General features: G+C 42.1%; 1 protein-coding gene across 4 annotated transcripts in view; it reads left to right on the top strand.

Annotated features, from left to right (window-relative positions):
- Positions 1-13,194, top strand: part of LOC143291164 (glutamate--cysteine ligase catalytic subunit-like) — a 67,542-nt gene extending 54,348 nt beyond the window's left edge. For 2 of the 4 annotated variants that reach the window (XM_076600865.1, XM_076600867.1), the window contains exon 18: positions 1,527-13,194. In XM_076600865.1, the coding sequence (XP_076456980.1) occupies positions 1,527-1,697 (171 nt within the window). In that variant the 3' untranslated portion in view covers positions 1,698-13,194. The remainder of the gene's footprint in view (positions 1-1,526) is intronic. The other 2 variants (XR_013056478.1, XR_013056479.1) reach the window with 2 other exon arrangements.
- Positions 13,195-21,377: the final 8,183 nt, after the last annotated feature.

The raw sequence follows: 21,377 nt of genomic DNA on the forward strand, positions 1-21,377 counted from the left end.
AACACTTAAACCATTCGGCTATTGTGCCCGTCAGTATGTGATGAGGTCAAGCAGAGAGTTGTGATTCACTAATGATTGCGCCCTGAACACCAGCACACAGCGGAAGATGCACTGAGAAATGGTCTGCTTCTCATAAGCCTGCTACACCTCTGGTCTCACAGTCAGCACCAAAACGACAGTTGTTGTGTACCAGCCAGCACCAGGAAAGCCCTGCCAGGAGCCACACATCACAATATAGGGTCAGAAGCTACAAGCAGTTGACAGCATTACCTGTCTGGAGAGTGCTCTTTCACGAGCGGTGAACATTGATGCAGAGATCAACAACAGAATTGCCAAAGCCAGTGCCCCCTTTGGGAGACTCCGTAAAAATGATAGGAGTGGAGAGGACACAGCCTTACCACGTAAAAATGATAGGAGTGGAGAGGACACAGCCTTACCACCAAGCTGAAGGCCTACCAAGCAGTGGTACTCACCACCCTTCTTCATGCCAGTGAGACTTGGACTGTCTATAGCAGACACGCTAAACAGCTCAACCACTTCCACTTGGGCTACCTCTGCAGACTTTTCCACATACAATGGCAGGACAAAGTCCCAGACACAGAAGCCCTGGAATGAGCTAGCACCCACAGTTTCTACACCCACCTACAGAAAGCCCAAGGCAGATGGGCTGGCCATGTCATCAGGATATATGACAGTCAACTGCCAAAACAGCTGCTGTATGAAGACCTGGGCCAGGGCAAGTGCTCAGTTGAGGAGCTGAAAAAATGCTTCAAACACTGCCTCAAAGCGTCCCCCCAAAACCTCAACATTAAACCCAGTAGCTGTGAATCGCTTGCTCCGGACGAAGCAAGATCCCCAAAGGAGCACACACAGCAGAAAACAGATGCACCACAGAGACTCAGAGGAAACGTGCCATATGCAGGGCATGAACCACCTTCACTTCCACTGCAGCTTCTTCCCACACATCCCACATGTGGGTGAGCATTCTGGGCCGGGAGTGGCCTTACCGGTCACCTTCAGACCCACAGTCTTACATCTGCTCCTGACGTCATGGTCATCTTCAATTCCCAAAGTCAAACAACGCACAGTGGTGTTGCTGAATGTGTCCCTGTTTTGTGCAGTGGTGTCACAGAATGTAACCCTGTTAAGCGTAGCTGTGTTGCAGGTGTCAATGAAGTGTAGTAGTGTTGCAGGTGTCAAAGAAAGGTGGTGGTGTTGCAGGTGTCACTGAAGTGTAGTGGTGTTGCAGTGTCAAAGAAGTGTGGTGGTGTTGCAGGTGTCAAAGAAAGGTGGTGGTGTTGCAGATATCAATGAAGTGTAGTGGTGTTGCAGTGTCAAAGAAGGGTGGTGGTGTTGCAGATGTCAATGAAGTGTAGTGGTGTTGCAGTGTCAAAGAAGTGTGGTGGTGTTGCAGGTGTCAAAGAAAGGTGGTGGTGTTGCAGATATCAATGAAGTGTAGTGGTGTTGCAGGTGTCAAAGAAGTGTGGTGGTGTTGCAGGTGTCAAAGAAGGGTGGTGGTGTTGCAGGTGTCGAGGGAGGAGGTGGAGGAGCCAGAGCTGGTCTTTGGCCACCAGACGCTGACCAAAGACACCATTCCCAACGCTGTGAGGACCGCCGAACAGCTGCTGGATAAGAAGAACCCCCACCCCACGTGCACCACTGACTCCACTTCCTCCACCACCAAGGGAGCCTGTTAGCGGCCTGTCGGTTGGAAAGCATCCTTTGGGGATGTTAGGAGGAGGTGTGTGGGGAGGTGGGGGGGGGGGGGGAGGTTGTTTGGAGGACAGTGATGTTGGTTATACTGATGATCATGAGTTTTTGGGGAGATCTCACTGTTATGTTGTAGACCAAGAAACCTTATCCTTTGACTTTTCTAGCTCTGAAACATGTGTGACTACTGACTGATTTCCATCATTCACACAAATAAGTGTGAAGTGTCTGTTGTCAGTCTGTGAGCTACTGCGTGTATCTGCTTTAAGCATCATCCTGACTTTTATGACCATAGATATGTTATGAAAACTGTGCCTATATTTCAAGATTAGGAGATATATTTGGCTTCTTGTTTTAATGTGAGGATTATTTTATTGTGGTTCTAACTTTGGGCACTATTTTTATGTCATCTGTACCCACATTGACACGCCAGAAAGAACATTATTCTGGATTGCTGTTTTGCATCAGAATCATTCTGTTGTCCACTGTGGGGCACATGGAGCATCTGCCCTTCCCTTGGATGATATCAGCATCTGCCTTCTCTGCCCTTCCCATGGATGACATCAGCATCTGCCCTTCCCTTGGATGACATCAGCATCTGCTCTTCCCTTGGATGACATCAGCAGAAGGAAGAAGAGGTACCTGCTGTGGGTGTGTCATCACTGTCCCCAGGCCTTGTGCTTGGAGGGGTCACTGTCTGCCTTCACCTACAGTGCCACACAGGTTGCCGCTCACCAAGGACTCTCGACTCTCCAGAACTGACACTGTTTCAGAGGACAGACAGTGACTTCTCTTCAAGGATGTTCACAACTGTCAGATGTTAACCTTAGTTCTTGACTCGCATTGTCTGTGAAATCCTCCTGTTTGGATAATGAATGGGTGTTTGGGCGTCCGTGGTAAATCTTAACACAAAGTGCAGGAAGGTAGATCATCCTTTCACAGTCTGAAGTCAATATGTCATTGAACTGGCATGTGTGCATCACAGGGTTTTGTGTCTCGCATCCAGCCTTCATCAGATATGGAGGAGTGGGTAATGTTAGGAGAACATGAACTGTGTTGAGATTTCAGAGGTCCAAGATCACATCACCACAGAGCATTTTGGACAGAACATGTTGGCATGGTAGGCCTGGGTTGGGTTTTGCTTCCAAATTTAACAAGATTCTGATTGAAGATTGACCTGAAATCGTTAAAACTGGTAGAGTATAGTTGTTGATTGTACAGTTGGACAATCTGAAATCGTTAAAACTGGTAGAGTATAGTTGTTGATTGTACAGTTGGACATAACTAATTACCCTTTATTGAGGACTTAATGTTAATGTATCATTCCTAGGCCTTAAATAAAAACTGTGTGAGGTACAGAATGAAGTCCAAAGATTTGACTAGATGTAGTTGGCTTGTGAACCAACAGCTAAAACTTGCAGCCAGGGGCAAGTCTGAAGAATGATCACAGTGTTCACTCAGTTACCATTGGCCCCTGTCCTTGGGAAATTCTGAGTGATACCATTGGCCCTGCCCAGGAAATTCTGAGTGATACCATTGGCCCTGTCCTTGGGAAATTCTGAGTGATACCATTGGCCCTGCCCAGGAAATTCTGAGTGATACCATTGGCCCTGTCCTTGGGTAATTCTGAGTGATACCATTGACCCTGTCCAGGAAATTCTGAGTGATACCATTGGCCCTGTCCTTGGGAAATTCTGAGTGATACCATTGGCCCTGTCCTTGGGAAATTCTGAGTGATACCATTGGCCCTGTCCAGGAAATTCTGAGTGATACCATTGGCCCTGTCCTTGGGAAATTCTGAGTGATACCATTGGCCCTGTCCTTGGGAAATTCTGAGTGATACCATTGGCCTTGTCCTTGGGAAATTCTGGGTGATACCACTGGCCTTGTCTTTGGGAAATTCTGAGTGATACCATTGGCCCTGTCCTTGGGAAATTCTGAGTGATACCATTGGCCTTGTCCTCGGGAAATTCTGAGTGATACCATTGGCCCTGTCCTCAGGAAATTCTGAGTGATACCATTGGCCCTGTCCAGGAAATTCTGAGTGATACCATTGGCCTTGTCCTTGGGAAATTCTGAGTGATACCATTGGCCCTGTCCTTGGGAAATTCTGAGTGACACCATTGGCCCTGTCCTTGGGAAATTCTGAGTGATACCATTGGCCCTGCCCAGGAAATTCTGAGTGATACCATTGGCCCTGCCCAGGAAATTCTGAGTGATACCATTGGCCCTGTCCTCGGGAAATTCTGAGTGATACCATTGGCCCTGTCCAGGAAATTCTGAGTGATACCATTGGCCCTGTCCAGGAAATTCTGAGTGAGAAATTTACTCTCTCTGTCTCTTTTTTTTTTGTGCATTCCCTTGTTTTTCTTCCTTTTTTTTCTCTTTCTTTCTTCCATTTCTTCTTTGTTGTCTTTTCATTCCTGGTTTGTATCTGGGTTGTTGTTTTGTTGTTTTTCTTTTTTCTTTGAAAGACTTTTCTTTTTTTTGTCTGTTATCAGTCTGTGATAGGCTTACCAGGCTGCTGTTTTCTGACAACAATGTAGTGAAATTGTAAACAACAGCTGCCAATCATGCTACAATATTTTCCAGTGCTTTGGGTGTATTTTGTATCCTTTTGTTGCCTACTCGGTGTATTTTTTCTTTGAATTTTTGCTGTTTTGTCAAATCTGCATGTGATTCAGTAAATAATATGGCTTTTTTGTCTTTTTTGTCAGAATGATTTACTAGGAATGGTACACTCAGAGATGTTATGTTGTATGTTTCATTCCCATAAAAAGAAAAAAAGGCACCCTCTTTTCATGTCTGTGTCTCATTTTTTAACTTATGATTTTTACTGTTGATTAGTTTTTGGCATTGCTGAATAAGTGAATTAAGTGAACAATAACAAAGATTTACCATTAGTGTTTAAAGTGAATTCAGTCCCAAAGTGTGTTATGTGCTGTGTTTTGCTTCTTTATTGGACATACACATCGAGTCATTTTTGACACAAGCCATTTGTTGTCTTTAAAAAAAAAAAAAAAAAAAAAAAAAATTATACAAGACTGTGTACCAGTCCACTCTGAGATATAATACTTATTTTTGACACAAGGTGTTTTAAAAATTTTTTTTTTCAACAAGACTGTTCCAGTCCCCTCAGTAATATGATGCTTATTTTTTGGCACAAGGTGTTTTTTGTGATCATTTTTGTTGTTTTCGTTATAATTGTGATTTTTTGCTTTATAAGACTTCATTGCAGTAGTGCCCTCCGTAATGTGATGCTTGTTATATGCACAGTGTTTGTTGAGGTTCTGGTTGCTGACTGGTGATGTGCTGTGGAAGGGAGGTAAGTTGTTTTGGGAAGACCAGCAGGTGACCCACAGCGGGCAGACTTCCCTGTGCAGCTTCACACACTCCCTGCCACATCAGGTCCACATCAGATGAAATCCAACCAAAGAACAAATCACACATGTACATGCACACACACTCAGCGAACACATACATGCACACTCACACATGCACTCACACACACCGGCACATGGACACACACACACACACACACACACACATAATTGGCTCTTAATTGATTGACTGAAAGTTCTCTTCTTTTCACCTGATTTCTTGTTCACAGTCTTCCATTCAGTTTCTCATTTCCTGGCCTATGTTATGTCTGACACTGAAACTTCAGTCACTGTAAAACATGTGAACACCCTTACCTGTATATTCTGTTTATTATCATATCTGACAATGTGAACTTTGAGTTATTATGAAACATTTGATCACCATCAACATCATGTGATTGTTCATTCTCCTCGGAGTTAAAGCAGTGAATCCAGTTTATCAGAACTCGGGTTGTGCTAGGACATTTCTTATATCACTTCAAAGAGAAAGAATTGTTTTTCACAACAAATTGATATGGACTCACCTGAGAGTATATGAAATGTTTTGTTGCTGGAATGAATAGTCTATCAAACATAGCAAGCATACACACATTTTAGACTTTATAGCAAGCACACAAATATTTTATACTTTCTAACAAGCATGCAGATATTCTAGACTCTCTAGCAAGCATGCAAACATTCTGGACTTTATTGCAAGCCTACAATCATTTTAGACTTGATAGCAAGTAATCAAATATTTTAGACATGCTAGTAAGCATACTACATAATTTGAGGCTTTCTTTCAAGCATACAAACAGTTTAGACATGCTGGCAAGCATACAAACATTTAACTCACTCCATGCCAAGAGTTTTTGCTCTTGCGAATCCCAGAAAACCCAGGGTTTGTGTAGGATGGGAAAAAAAATTCTCAAAAAAACAAATAAACACCCAGACAATTGAAATTTAGTATGTGTATTCAGTGAATGTTGTTCCATATTTGTGCAAAAAATTAAATTATTTATTCACCATCTTGTTGTTGACCACGGTATTCATTTTTTGTGTATTTTGTAGCATTTTTGCACCCATCAGAAAGGTATACCAAGTGACCTTGAACAGCTTACAAATGTTCCACATCACATCCTAACACTATTTGAGGAACTGAAGACCTAGTACATGCAATGAAGTATGAACAGATGATGGAGAAAGTTGAAAATCACGCACACAAAAGAAAATATTGTCTCTACATAAAAAAAAGGAGTTCACTGTACACAAAAACCTGATGTATTATCACTGACAATAGTCTTGTCTGGAGTGAAAAAAGCTCATGGCAGGTGATGTTGAGTCCTGGGCACAGCTTCACACACAGTGGAACTCCACATTTTGGACACCAGTTGGCAGTTTCGTGTCTTGGTATGTTGTGGCGCTTGAACAGGTCTTCACAGACCTTGCACTTGCAGTAGCTGGTCACTCATATCCACTCCAGCCATGTTGGTGATGTAGTCTTGTACTGCAGCTGGCTTCTGTCTTTCAGGACGGTGTCGTGTTGTCACACTGACCATGGTAGTTGGCAGCATGACTGTTGTCAGCACATGAACTGGATTTTTGTCCTGCCACTTCAGCACAGCAACATGACCTGCAACCATACGCACACACAAATGATCATGCAGGTCTGACTCTTTCTTCTTATTGTTGTTAAATTATTTGTTTGCTTATTCCCTTGTTTATTCTAAAAATTTATGTGAATGGAAGCATATGTGGTAAGTTTTTTACATGTAGTCAAAGAAAACCACTTTAGATTTTTTTTAACAATATTAGTATTGGTGGTGTGTCCGTCGAGATCGATGATGACCATCGTTGTCATCCAGCTGGAGGATGGGGGGAGGGTGGTGGTGGGGTGGGGGGGAGGATGCTCATGAATCTATCTGTGAATACGCAGATGGCTGGACTGGCTGAATAGTCCAATCTGCGCACGAAATGTTTGCTGACAGTTGGGGCAGACAAAGACGGGAATATCATTGTCAGGGAGCTTGTTTGCCCGTGACTTTCTGGCCTGCCTCTTCTGAACAGCTGCAGCAGTCCTGTTGGCCTCGCACAACTTGGCGCCTTTGTGCACAGCAACGCGCCATATGTCACGGTCCACTGCAGATTCCTCCCAGGAGTCAGGGTTGATATCAAACGCTTTAAGAGAGACTTTCAGAGTATCTCTGAAGTGCTTCTTCTGACCTTCGTGTGATCTCTTCCCTTGTTGCAGCTCGCCATAGAAGAGCCTTTTGGGCAGCCGATGGTCTGGCATGCGTGCCACGTGTCCAGCCCAGCGAAGCTGGGACTGCATCAGGATGGTGAAGATGGTGGGAAGGGTGGCTTTTGCGAGCACCTCTGTGTCTGGGGTCCTGTCTTGCCACTTGATGTTCAGTAGCTTCCTGAGGCATGTTGTGTGGAAGTGGTTCAGCTTCTTGGCATGTCGTTGGTACACTGTCCAAGTTTCGCAGGCGTACAGTAGTGTGGGGAGAACTACTGCTCTGTAGACCTTTTAGCTTGGTCTCAAGACCAATGCCTCTTCTGTTCCAGACATTAGCATTGAGTCTACCAAAAGTTGCGCTTGCTCTTGCAATCCTGACGTTCACTTCATCGTCGATGGTCACATTTCTTGACAGTGTGCTGTCAAGGTATGTGAACCGCTCCACTGCACTGAGTCTCTGACCGTTGACTGTGATGTTGGGCTCAACGTAGGGTTTCCCTGGGGCTGGCTGATGGAGAACAATAATGACAGTATCATCAGTATTAGTAGTATTACTGTCATTTCTATAGCACCTTGTTCTACAAATAAACTCCATGTTATTGTAAAACAGAAAATAAGTAAACATATGCATGCAATCACACACACACACACACACACACACACACACACACATAAACATAAACACACACACACAGAGTTGTACACCTGAGCATGTGACATTGTTTTGTTTCACACACACACATATATATATCATATATATATATATATATATATATATATATATATATATATATAAAATACATACACACTCACCATTTTCAGGCCAATCACTGGCAAAAACACCAGCAAACTCGTCCGTTTCCTCAGTGATCTCGTTGTCAGTGTCGGTCAGCTGGCACATGGTCAGGACTCGCTTTCCTCTCCAATGTAAACACCCTCTTCAGCGGCTGAATCTATTTCTAGTTCATCGGGATATGGTTCAAATTCACTGTCCGACGAATCAATATTATCTCCTTCAACATCGGAGCCTTCAGTTTGGATCATTTCCAAAGTAGCTTCAATGCTGTGTTGCGTTTGACCTCTCCTACCGTGTCGAACACTTCGACGTGACGCCATCTTGTCAAACAACTTGCAGAGCTGACCGAGGGTATGCTTCGTTGTCGTCTGCTAACGAATGTATCACTACACACACGCAGTGTGTGTGAATGAAAAGTTGGCCGGAGATAACTTAAGAATCAGTTCTGCTTTTGAGTTTCGTATCCAACACGTCCTCCTACAGCGCGACTTTTCAAAATCCAAATCCGCATATGGGACATTGGCATCCAACGCTTTGTCCGACGACATCCGCATATGCGGACAATGGCAGCAAGTGAGTTAAGACATGCTAGCAAGCATACAAACATTTTAGACTTGCAAAGAAGCATGGAAACATTGTATTCTAGACTTCCTGGCAAGCATACAAACATTCTAGACTTGCTGTCAAGCATGCTAACGCTTTTGACTTGCTAGCAAGTGCACAAACATTGCAGGCTCACAATTACTTTATGACAACATCATCTTACAGTAATGGTGTGTAGACTGCATTCCCTTTTCATGAATCCACAACAGTGTGTGATTTTTGTGCTGGGTACTTGACACATAGGATTTGATAAATCTGTTATGTGTGGGTGGGGGGATGGTTGACAGGTACCAATGACAACTGATAAATCTGTTGTGCGGGGATGGTTGACAGGTACCAATGACAACTAATAAATCTGTTGTGTGGAGATGGTTGACAGGTATCAATGACAACTGATAAATCTGTTGTGTGGGGATGGTTGACAGGTACCAATGACAACTAATAAATCTGTTGTGTGGGGATGGTTGACAGGCATCAATGACAGCTGATAAATCTGTTGTGTGGGGATGGTTGACAGGCATCAATGACAGCTGATAAATCTGTTGTGTGGGGATGGTTGACAGGTATCAATGACAACTAATAAATCTGTTGTGTGGGGATGGTTGACAGGCATCAATGACAGCTGATAAATCTGTTGTGTGGGGATGGTTGACGGTAATCAATGACAACTGATAAATAAATCTGTTGTGTGGGGATGGTTGACAGGTACCATTGACAGCTGATATCTGTTGTGTGGGGATGGTTGACGGGTACAATGACAACTGAAATCTGTTGTGTGGGGATGGTTGACAGGTACCAATGATGACTGATAATTCTGTTGTGTGGGGATGGTTGACAGGTACAATGACAGCTGATAAATCTGTTGTGTGGGGATGGTTGACAGGTACCAATGATGACTGATAATTCTGTTGTGTGGGGATGGTTGACAGGTACCAATGATGACTGATAATTCTGTTGTGTGGGGATGGTTGACAGGTACCAGGGTCATAGGAACTTAATTTATAAAAGTACTAGTAAATTATTATTATTTGATTGTTAAGAATTTCATTTTCAGAAACAATTTTTATTTTTTTATTTATTTATTTTTTTTTAACTAGAAATTGAAGGGGAGAAAACTTCCCAGAGGGATGTATTAATAAATGTTCTTCTACATAAAAGCAGTGACGCCTCCTTGAGCCACTGATACTGATACTTCTACATAAATGGCACTGCTTGTTTGATTGTGATGCTACTTATGTGTTCATTGTTTGTCACATTTATGTTCATTGCCTTTACTTGTATGTTTATGTCCATCATCTTTTACATGCACATTCATTGTCTATAGACTATCACATTTGTCTATCACATGGCATTTTGTTCAGTGTCAATCAAATGCCTCCAAAAGCAGCGCTTTTGTCCTTGATAGCCCCAGTCTCTGTGTCAGTTCATTGTTGATGCGTTATGTGGAGGGGCAGGTAATCATGTGACTGTGTTCAGGGACCAAACCTACCTCTCTCCTCACCTGGACTGACAGGGGGCACAGGGGCTGTGATGACTGATGGGGATGACCGATGATTCCATTGTCATGTCTGTCTGCCTTGGAAGTTGTTTTTCTTGTCCCCCCAATGATTTAGTTTGACCAGATGTATACTGCATTTGTATTCATGTATGTGGATGCCTGTAACTTAGTGGTTTATGATTTGTATCTGTAGATGTGTAGGAGCTAATGCGAAAGGCTCTCGTTTTCAGAACAGCAGAACTAGCCTGCCGCATTGTACTGTATGACACTGTTGTTTGCGTTGTTCTTCTTTGAAGTAAGCTGGGAGATTTCTCTGTCATCTACAGTCTAATAAGAAAGAACCCAAAAGACCAGTTCTTTTTCTCCTACTAGTTGAATATGATTGTATGTATATTGTTTATGTAATTTTACTCCTAACAACACTATGGAAAAAAAACAACTAGACATAATATTACTGTTACAGTAGAAAACAAATTGGTAGATTAAAAATACATTTATGACCATGTGTATTTTGTTTTAAAACTGATCAATTTCATAACATGTATACTTTAGCAGTTTTAACTTGTGTAAAGCCAGTATGGTTCGTCTTACTTGTGTGGGAGAAAACTGAATGACACATCAGAGTGTAACACACAGAAAGGCATTGACAGCATCCACTCCACAGTCTGCATGTTTTTTTTGTTTTGTTTTTTGCTGCCCCATCATCTGCACCATTTCAGTGGCATTATTCCACTGCATGTGTTGAAATTTGGGCAGCCATTATCAGTGTGGAAAAAAAATTGTCCCAGACGTTGTGGCCTTCTACTCCGTGCTCTCATGGTGACTACAGTTTGACCATCCCCACTGAGTAATAAGTAAGTAAGTATCCATGTCCCCCCACTTCCATGCTGGTGGTGAGCTCCTGCTGAGGACTGGTGTTGCCAGTTCCATGGGGACTGTCATTGCAGGGACATGGTGGCCATCTCCACTCTGGAGGGAATGTTCTCAGTCTGGCCCCACCACTAAGCGATCATTGTTATCAGCAGGTGGTTTCCTGTAAACTGGAATCAGAACAGTCACTACTGAACACCACCATGCTGACTCAGCAGCAGTGCAGGATCTCCTCTGGTGTATGACCTGATAGATCCCTGTGGACTGTGGTAGATGAACTTAGGTGTGACTGTGGCTGGGGCACTTAGAATGAGAGGTGTGGGAGTAATGCCACTGACAGTGTGCAGATGATGGGTCAGCAACCTCCCACGGCCACCCAACCCCACTCAAATCACTCCCCTCTCCTTGCCCACCCCCACTCCCTCCCCTTCAAAACAAAAATTAAACGCTTTATGGCAGCCTGTCTTATTTTTGCACTTCCCTGTCATGGCATTCCAAAGAGAGTTAAGGTGTGATAATGATATTGATATTTTGTTTTACATGATTTTTATTCTTATTGTTATTATTTTTATTATTCATTATTATTATGATTATTATTAGATGATTATCATAATTTATTTATTATTATTATTTTATGATTACGGTGATGATGATTATTGTTATCAGTTAAGAATTTCCTTTTGAGAAAGTGATGATCTCATTACGGAGCTGGCATTTGAAGAGAAAAGTTGTTCCCACAAGATTTTTTAACCCGTTCAACCCCAGAGTGTTTACAGCCTTGGCAGGCTGCTCTGCCATTCTGATGTGGAAAAACTCAGAAAGTACACTAAAATGGACTGGTTTTTCCTTCAAATTGACAGGAGCCAACACCACCAGAAATACTGTGGAAGTTAGTTCCCTTTGCTTGCGACCAAGAAAAGGAAGGGGAAAACCCATTTTAATTAAACAAATTTTGTCGCACTAGCAATGCTTGGGCACAGGGTTGAAGGAGTTTGTATATTATGTGTATCATTGGAACTGCCTGTTAGAATATGGTGTCATGTATGATATGTTCAGTGTCTGAGGCTTGCCTCTGGAAAAAAAATTTTGCTTTTGATTTTGAAATTTCGAAACAACAACAGGTGCCGAGCAATAAAAGTAACAACCATTGTCACTGGGCATTCTTGAGACAGCCTGCAGTTGTGTTACTTTTTTCTGGCATCTTGATTGCTTTATGATCCAGTTTCTGTGCACTGTACCTCAGGGTTAAGTAGTTTGACTCTCAAGATTTTGTTACCTCACAAGGTGAGAGCAGGATTTTTTACCTGTTTTTCACAGTCTCTTGAATTAAGCCCAGTATCATCCCAGACTCTGTAGCCTGCTCTGCTGCTGAGTCACTATAGCAGTGTTCAGTAGTCATTGTTCTGATTCCAATATACAGGATACCACAACAACAGACTATGCAGTGGCCATCTGTAAAACTAAAAGTAACAGTGAGAACTATCAGCTAATGTATGGTTATTATTTTACCTGCAGAAATAGTGATTTTATTTTTGCTGTGCAGTCTTAATCTGCTCACAAATAGACTGTCCCCAGGCATCTGAAGCTGAGGTGGGTTTTGCACATGGAGACAACACCTGGGCCTGGGTCTGATCTCTTCTCTTCTCAGCAACCATGCTGTAAATGTTTTTGTTTTTGTGTGTACATGGTGTAATGGATGGGTGGTGTTAAGAAATGCTCTTTATGGTGTATTCCTGTTATATCTTTGTTCATTTTTTTATTTATCTTTTTCAACTGTGTTGAGCTCAGTCTGGAAGAAAAGCTCTCAACACATTTTCATTATTATTACCGTTATTAATATCATGACAAAATGATTTTTTGAAGCAAACACTGCAAGGTTATTGTTTGATAAAGCTGGAAAAAGTTATATTTTCTTTCCTCAAAATAAACAGCTTGTAACAGCAAATAAATTGACTTTTTTGTAAATACTAATGGTACATCATTGTATTTCTAAATCACTGCAAATTTTGATATACTTACTTATTAATTCTTTGGTTGTTATTATTTTTTATTTTGTTTGGTTTTACTAATACATACAAAACACTTACCTTCAGGAAAAGTAAAGAGGGAAAATTGACAACATGGAATGGGTGAATTGATGTCTGTGACTTGTCAGTAGCAGTTGGCTGGACGCTTCAGGTCATTTAGACAATGCTCAGCAAGTGCATGGTTTGATATCCACAACCAGGGCTCTGGTCTGGCCCGGAGCAGTCATGGACACACACACACACACACACACACACACACACGGGCATGCGCGCACATACACACACACACACACACACACACACACACACGGACACACACACACACACACACACACACACACACACACACGTGCGGACAAAAACACACATACACACACACATTCGTCATTGTTGAATTACCGGTGGAGGTCATTCCTGATCGGATGAGTTATGAGAGTAATCATTACTAATGATCAGCACAGTACCTTGTCAAGAGATGTGGGAGGAGAGGGAGAAGCAAAGAACTTATCTTACCGGGGACGGGATCTGAACAGCACACAGAAAGGCCAAGGTGTGCTCATAATTGTAAGTCCTGAACTATGGCCAGGCTGATGCACAGAGAATTGTTAACCTATTAATGAAATAATAGGACCATGTTTCCTGACTCCATAGACTAGGATTCCTGACTCCAATGTGTTTCCTGACTCCATGGACAGTGTTTCCTGTGTTTCCTGACTCCATGGACAGTGTTTCCTGTGTTTCCTGACTCCATGGACAGTGTTTCCTTCCTGACTACCATCACAAGAAAAAAACTGACCCTTGAAGAGTTTGTTGTGGTTCTCACTGGCTGTCAACTGCACTCCCTCACAGTCTTTTCATTCAACTCAAACCAGGGAATGAAAGAGAAACATTTATGAAAGGGAAAGGTTTAAGTTGAAAACAACAAGAACAACGATGGAACTTTATTCTAACCGAGGGACCAAGTGAAAATTAAGAGAACAGCAAAAACCAACCGCAAACCATCCAATGGAAACGAAGGAGGTGCAGTATTTCAGTATTTGGTTTGAACAAAAGCATCAGTAGCCATTTTTTCTTTTGGAGATGACATTAGACTTACAAATCCTGGTGATAGTTACATGATCAGAGGTTTAAAAGTGTATTGCCATTCTCAGTTTTTTTCCTTTTGGATATGCATCCGTTTCCAAAGTTTGCTGAATGCAAGAAGAGATATAATTTATGCTGTTGTTTTCAGCTGTGTTCGGTATCATCTTGTGCGTCTTCCAAGGCGTATCAAACCACGGAATTAAAGTGAAAGGCAGTGCTTGAGATGGAAGAAAACTGAAGTCCAACAAAAGAGATGTCAGATTATTGAAAAGGAAAAAAACATAAAGATTGAGTTGACAGGTGTGGAATGCAGTATTCTCCCGTACACTGAAGTCAGTCAGTCAGCTGGATATATCTTCACTTGTAAATCCATTATGAATGTTGGCTATGCTTTTACTTGCAGACACGTTTAGGATGACGAGACTCTTAAAGTTCAATCACAGACCAACATACACAAATCTATCTGGATTTTGCATTAAACCATGAAGAATGCTCTTTAAAAAAAAAAAAGAAAGAAAAAAAGCTCACTGTTAGACGATGGGTATTATTCAGGTCAGAATCGTGTGGGAGAATAAAGAATGAGGTAGTTGACAGTCGTGATGGTAACGAGTTCTGTCAGTGTTGTCAAGTGAGCTTGCTTCAGTAAAGACTGCGGTCACGAAGGTGCGGACAAATCAATGTGAATTTTGAAGACAGTTTACTAAGAATTTCACATGCTCCAACATCTGTCAGCTTTGGGATACTGGTAGTTTTGAGTTCAGGTTTGTTTGCAGACTTGACTTCCATCATCAGTAGTGACCGTTCAGTTCCTACACTGGCACAGAGTGAGGACCTTGTACCCACGGTCTGTAGTGATGACCGTTCAGTTCCTACACTGGCACAGAGTGAGGACCTTGTACCCACGGTCTGTAGTGATGACCGTTCAGTTCCTACACTGGCACAGAGTGAGGGCCTTGTACCCACGGTCTGTAGTGATGACCGTTCAGTTCCTACACTGGCACAGAGTGAGGACCTTGTACCCACGGTCTGTAGTGATGACTGTTCAGTTCCTACACTGGCACAGAGTGAGGACCTTGTACCCACGGTCTGTAGTGACTGTTCAGTTCCTACACTGGCACAGAGTGAGGGCCTTGTACCCACGGTCTGTAGTGATGACTGTTCAGTTCCTACACTGGCACAGAGTGAGGGCCTTGTACCGACGGTCTGTAGTGATGATTGTTCAGTTCCTACACTGGCACAGAGTGAGGACCTTGTACCCACGGTCTGTAGTGATGAGGAAAGACAGTCATCGCCCTCACTGTTGACAGTGGTGGACGTTTCGTCAAAGATTAAGTTTTGAGAAGGATCAATAATTAGCGTCATTCCCCGAGAGCTGTGTCACTGGTGTGTGACACATGCAGTGCGGGAGACATCCTTTTCATTCCCTGCCTACATGGGTCCTCCATCCTGTTTCCTGACCCGAACCGGGAAAACGGGTGTCCAGTAATCAAGCTGGTGTCTGTCGTTCAGGCAAACACCACAATTCTATCTGTAACTGTGGAAACAGATTTAAACGCGCAGTGCCGGGGTATTTCGCCATGAGATTTGGCTGCCAGCTCCCCAAATGCTGCCATCAAACTAACCTCAGGTTGTCACAGCGGTACACACATGTTCATTGTATGGTTCATAACGTGTCAAGGAAACGAAATATGATAGCCAGATCACTTGTCAGACACAGCCGAGTCCTCTCTTAAGAACACGTGCTCAGCTTAAAGGTTTTCCACCAGTTGTCATATAAATGTAAAACGTATTTGTTTCGTCCAGCAGTCTGCTGTGTGTCTGGCATATTCTTGGCTGAAGGGTCGTGTCCAGTCTTCAATAAATGCTGTTTGTGTACCCCCGAAAACGGAATATGGCTGCCTACATGGGGTAAAAACGGTCATACACGTAAAAGCCCACTCGTGTGCATACGAGTGAACGTGGGAGTTACAGTCCACGAACGCAGAAGAAGAAGAAGAAGAAGCTGTTTGTGTTTCACATTTCTTCAGCTATTGCTGTGTGTACTTGTCAAACGAAGGGTATAAAAATGGACATGAAGCTTCAGTATTGGAGGAAATATTTGGATTTATTTCTCTGTATCCCTTATTCACCTGTATGCTGAAGCGCAGAGCAGCAATGGTATGAATTATGAGCCTTTGATTAATTGTATATCATCCTTGTTTGCGGGAATTGGACTGAAGCTGAGCAGTGTTTAGAGTTGTTTGAACAGTATTTCCCCATCTTCTCTTAGCTTTCTGTTTCATTTTAGATAAAACACCAGTTGTTATTTACTATCACAGTTGTACACCTTTCCAGCTTCACTCCACGTTTTCAGCTGACGGCAGGAATGGTGGGTGGATGGTGAGAGTTGATCAGACACTGATGGAGATAAGTTGTCACTTTCCCCGTGTTTGGTGGTGTCAGGAAACGTGGTCCTGGTTTTGATGAATGGCACAAACAGTTTTCTTCGCGTGTGATTTTGTTCACTTTAATAATGTAGACTTTATGTATTGTGCCTGTATTCATTGTACTGTCCTGTTGGCTCATCACTGTCACAACTGGTGTGTGTGCCGTGATTTGTTTTTGTCAAAGGCTATGTTTTCTGAAGCGAAGGTGATAGCTTGAACATCATCCTGAATGATGATTTCCTTTTTATTTGGAATTATTTGTTTATCAATCTTTTCTCAATCAACTTTAGCAGAAGACTTGATTCAGAGGTTACCATCGTGGTCAAATTTGCAAGTACTGCCACATTTACGTATGTTGTCGCAGATGGTATATTGACAAAGACTGATTACACAGAAGGTGTTTAATTGGGCACAAAATGAATGAGAGATGGTTTTTCTCAGGCAATGTGGTTATGAAAACATTGTTTTAGGTATGGATATTGCTTTAAATTTATAAAAAGAAGTTTTTGTTTGATGCTTTATCATTCCTTTTATGTTCAACATTATGATATGGTGTTTATTAAATAAATTACATTTGGAATGTTCTGTCTTTGAAATTATATTGTAATTGAAATTATAATTTGGTGTATGATCGAAATGTTCATTTCAGCATGCTGTTCTTTGTATTTCTACTTAAATGTGGTCAGTATCTGAGACAGATTTTGGTATGTTCCTTGTGTTTAAGGATTTCGGTTTTTCTTCCGAATCATGCCGTTTCCTTTCCCAGTAACTTTTCACTTCTCATGGGACTGAGTCGGCTACAAAGACTGATAGGTGTTACTTAGGAGTGACTGGAACTATGTTGGGGATAAATTTATTCTTTTCGTATACTTTTACCTTGTTTTATTTACATATTCATAGTTTTTTTTTCCAGATGTGCAGATATTGTCGCATTTCAGCATTGTGTATGGACACGTGAACAAACCAAACCCAGGTTCATCGCTGTGCCCCACTTTCCTCCTCCTCCTCCTCCACTGACCCCCCTTCCTGCCGTCCTCAGTCTTGTAGGTGCTGACATTGTTTTCTCCTTGTCCGCCACTACTCAGAGACCATGTACATTAACAGAAAGTGAATCTTGTGCACCAGTAGTTCCAATATGTTGAAGACCAGAGAACTTGTATCGCATGTGTTTATCGGGTGGGTTAACATGCTATGTAATTACACCATTGTGGCTTGAATAAACCATTTTGTTACTGACGTCTTCACTTGATTTGTTTTACATGTCTCCATTGCAGTGGGAACGCACACAAACCAGCCTCTCTTCTGGTTTGTCTGTCTGCCTGCCCGCATGTCTGGCTTGAGGTATTAATGTCTGAGACGGACAGAACACTGACAATGCCATCATCTGCCACCTCTACAGAGTCGTCTAATTTTGGGGCAAGCACCCATCTATCTTTGGTCCATCATATTTTCTGCCATCATTTCCTTTATTCCCGGCTTACAGGCAGCTTTTCTGTGGCTGATGTTTGTTGGTGTTTCTTTTCCATTCCGTTCAGTGTGATGATTGGTAACTGCACTTGACGTTGTGAAGCGTGCACCTGTGTGACTGTCCGCCTTTAAAGCCTGACGTCATGGTTATCATTGGATAGAACCTTGATGTTGAGGTTTCTCTCTGTGTGTGTGTGTGTGTGTGTGTGTGTGTGTGTGTGCATCGTAATTGTTGCAGTAACAGATTATACTCGTAGTGTTTACGTAAACAGGTGTAAAATTCTGTTGTCGCCCATGTTCATATGACTTTGAAGTCAACAAATTACCGAGTCTCTTGTCTCTGTGGGGAGGGGACGAGGGATTGGTAGCTGTGTGTCTGCGTACTGGGATGGTGGTGGTGTGCCATGTCCACGGGATTGGGTTTTTTTTTGTTTTTTTTTTCCCCTGTTTTTTTTTTGGTGTGTTTTTCTGGCTGTGAAACAGGGAATGGGATCTAGTCGAGTTGTTCCCGCATGAGGTATCAGGATCGTAAAAATCAGCATTGCGATTCTTATCTGCACTAGTTTTTTTTTATAGGTGTATCACACACACACACACACGCGCGCGCGCGCATAGAACTGCAGATATATATATATATCTACATATATCACGCACATACACGCACTTCATTTACACACACGCACATACTCTCACACATACACACGTACACACGCACACACACACACACACAGTCTTCATCATCTACACACTGATCATCTTAGTGTAAGAGAGAGGGAGGGAGAAATATTTTTGTTTTTGGAAGGAACAGTATTTTGAATAGAACAGTTGTGTTCTCTTTTCATTCACTGTTGAGGACAGTCAACAGAAAGCCTCACAACAGTTTGTCAATATTTTAATAAAACAAAACACATGCCTGCATTGTATTTAATATTTTCTTCCATTAACATCAGACAAGTGTCCGCTGTAATATGGCGGGAAAAAGCCGATCGGAATCGAAAAGCGACACGGTTTACACTCTGACTGGTGTGAGTTCGATTCCGTGATTATCCCCACACGTGGCTTGGCCATCACAGTCCAGGTATTCAAACTGCTTGGAGGTGGAGTTGTAGTGGACCGTCATCAGGTGGGTGTGGAACTTGCTCAACGAGGTCCGAACCTGTAAGATGACACCAGCCATGCAATTAGAGCCAAGAATCGCGGGGTTTTTTTTTCGTTTTTTTTTTTAAGAGAACATGCAATGCGGCGAAGTGGTTTGGCAATGGAGGAAGACACATCAACATCTTATCAGCAGCATCGGTTTACTTTGGACATTCACCTACCTGATGACCTGAAATGTATCATGAGTATTCGCACTGTGAAGTAGCAGAGCCAAGCCTGCATTAAAAACCAGACCTAACCAGCTAAACACAACCCTCCCGTAGTTTACTGGTTTTCGACATGGCATATGTCAATTGAAATCAAAGTTCTCTAAATTTTAATGTTCAGTATTTTGAATTGAGATTGCAGAAGCATTCTCTTATAAATGAAGCAAATTACCGCCAGGTTTCGGCGGCACGATATTATTCAGCTGCTTTCAGTCAGGTTGTATCATGAGGTGGTAAATATTTTGCATTGTGTGTTAAAACCAGTTCCTGATACGATGTCTACTTCCTTCTCCCATTGGATGAAAGCTTTCTTTCTGAACACTTCATTGTCATTCGGGAGTTCATAAATCTTGTTACTTATCAGACTTTTTCTTATAGTTCGTAACGCCTTGTTGTCTTCATACCCTCTGTGTATTCACTTTCTGGTGACCTGGATACACACACCCCTAACAATGAAGACAATATATATGTAGTCATGCTTTTCGTGAACAAAGTTCCATAACAAACCATTTTTGTTAAAGCTATTGTTTTCATTCAAGATATTCCCAAAAGAAACACTTTTTCTGTCAAGTTATTAAAACCAGCACATTGTAATGAGTTTGTCATTCAAAAACAACTGTTAAGCCGCAGTTTCTTTGCTGTGGTCTAAATCCATGCGCAGACCTTTCAGTTTGTCAAAAGCCCAAATAACATCTTCCAAGATGTCACTTTTCACGGTGATGGGTTTGCTTCATCCCCGCTGTGAGAGGACCTGATGTATCCCCGGGGAACTGACCTGGTATGTTTCACAGCCGTCCATGGCGTACAGGGCATACTTGGACCTCAGATCCACGTAATGAATGTGTGAACCTGTAAACAACACATTGTCAGCTTTCTGAACGTTACTTTTTTCTGTTTCAAACAAGTCCATGAAGCCAGTTGATTCAGATTTGTGTCCATTTTTTTCATCAAACGTGCAACAGAAAAAACGGTTAACAAGTTTGTAGTTGTTTTCATTCATCTCATTCATTATTTCACTCATTCATTTACTAATTTCGTTCTTTCTTTTAAAAAAACAAAAAAAGAAAGAATCACACACATGAACCCATATTGCCATCGACATCACCATTCGCCAATCATCACTACGTTATCTTCATCGTCTTCACCATATCCCAATCATCTTCATCGTCATCACCATATTCCAATCATCTTCATCGTCATCACCATATTCCAATCATAACCATCTTCATCGTCATCACCATATTCCAATCATAAACATCTTCATCGTCATCACCATATCCCAATCATCTTCATCGTCATCACCATATTCCAACCATCACCATCTTCATCGTCATCACCATATTCCAACCATCACCATCTTCATCGTCATCACCATATTCCAATCATAACCATCTTCATCGTCATCACCATATCCCAATCATCTTCATCGTCATCACAATATCCCAATCATCTTCATCGTCATCACCATATTCCAATCATAACCATCTTCATCGTCATCACCATATTCCAACCATCACCATCTTCATCGTCATCACCATATTCCAACCATCACCATCTTCATCGTCATCACCATATTCCAATCATAACCATCTTCATCGTCATCACCATATCCCAATCATCTTCATCGTCATCACCATATTCCAACCATCACCATCTTCATCGTCATCAACATATTTCAATCATCACCATCTTCACCGTCATCACCATATTCCAATCATAACCATCTTCATCGTGTTCACCATATTCCAATCATAACCATCTTCATCGTCATCACCATATTCCAATCATAACCATCTTCATCGTCATCACCATATCCCAATCATCTTCATCGTCATCACCATATTTCAATCATCACCATCTTCATCGTGTTCACCATATTCCAATCATAACAATCTTCATCGTGTTCACCATATTCCAATCATAACCATCTTCATC

This window comes from Babylonia areolata, chromosome 16 (assembly GCF_041734735.1).
Source record: "Babylonia areolata isolate BAREFJ2019XMU chromosome 16, ASM4173473v1, whole genome shotgun sequence".
Taxonomy (NCBI): domain Eukaryota; kingdom Metazoa; phylum Mollusca; class Gastropoda; order Neogastropoda; family Buccinidae; genus Babylonia; species Babylonia areolata.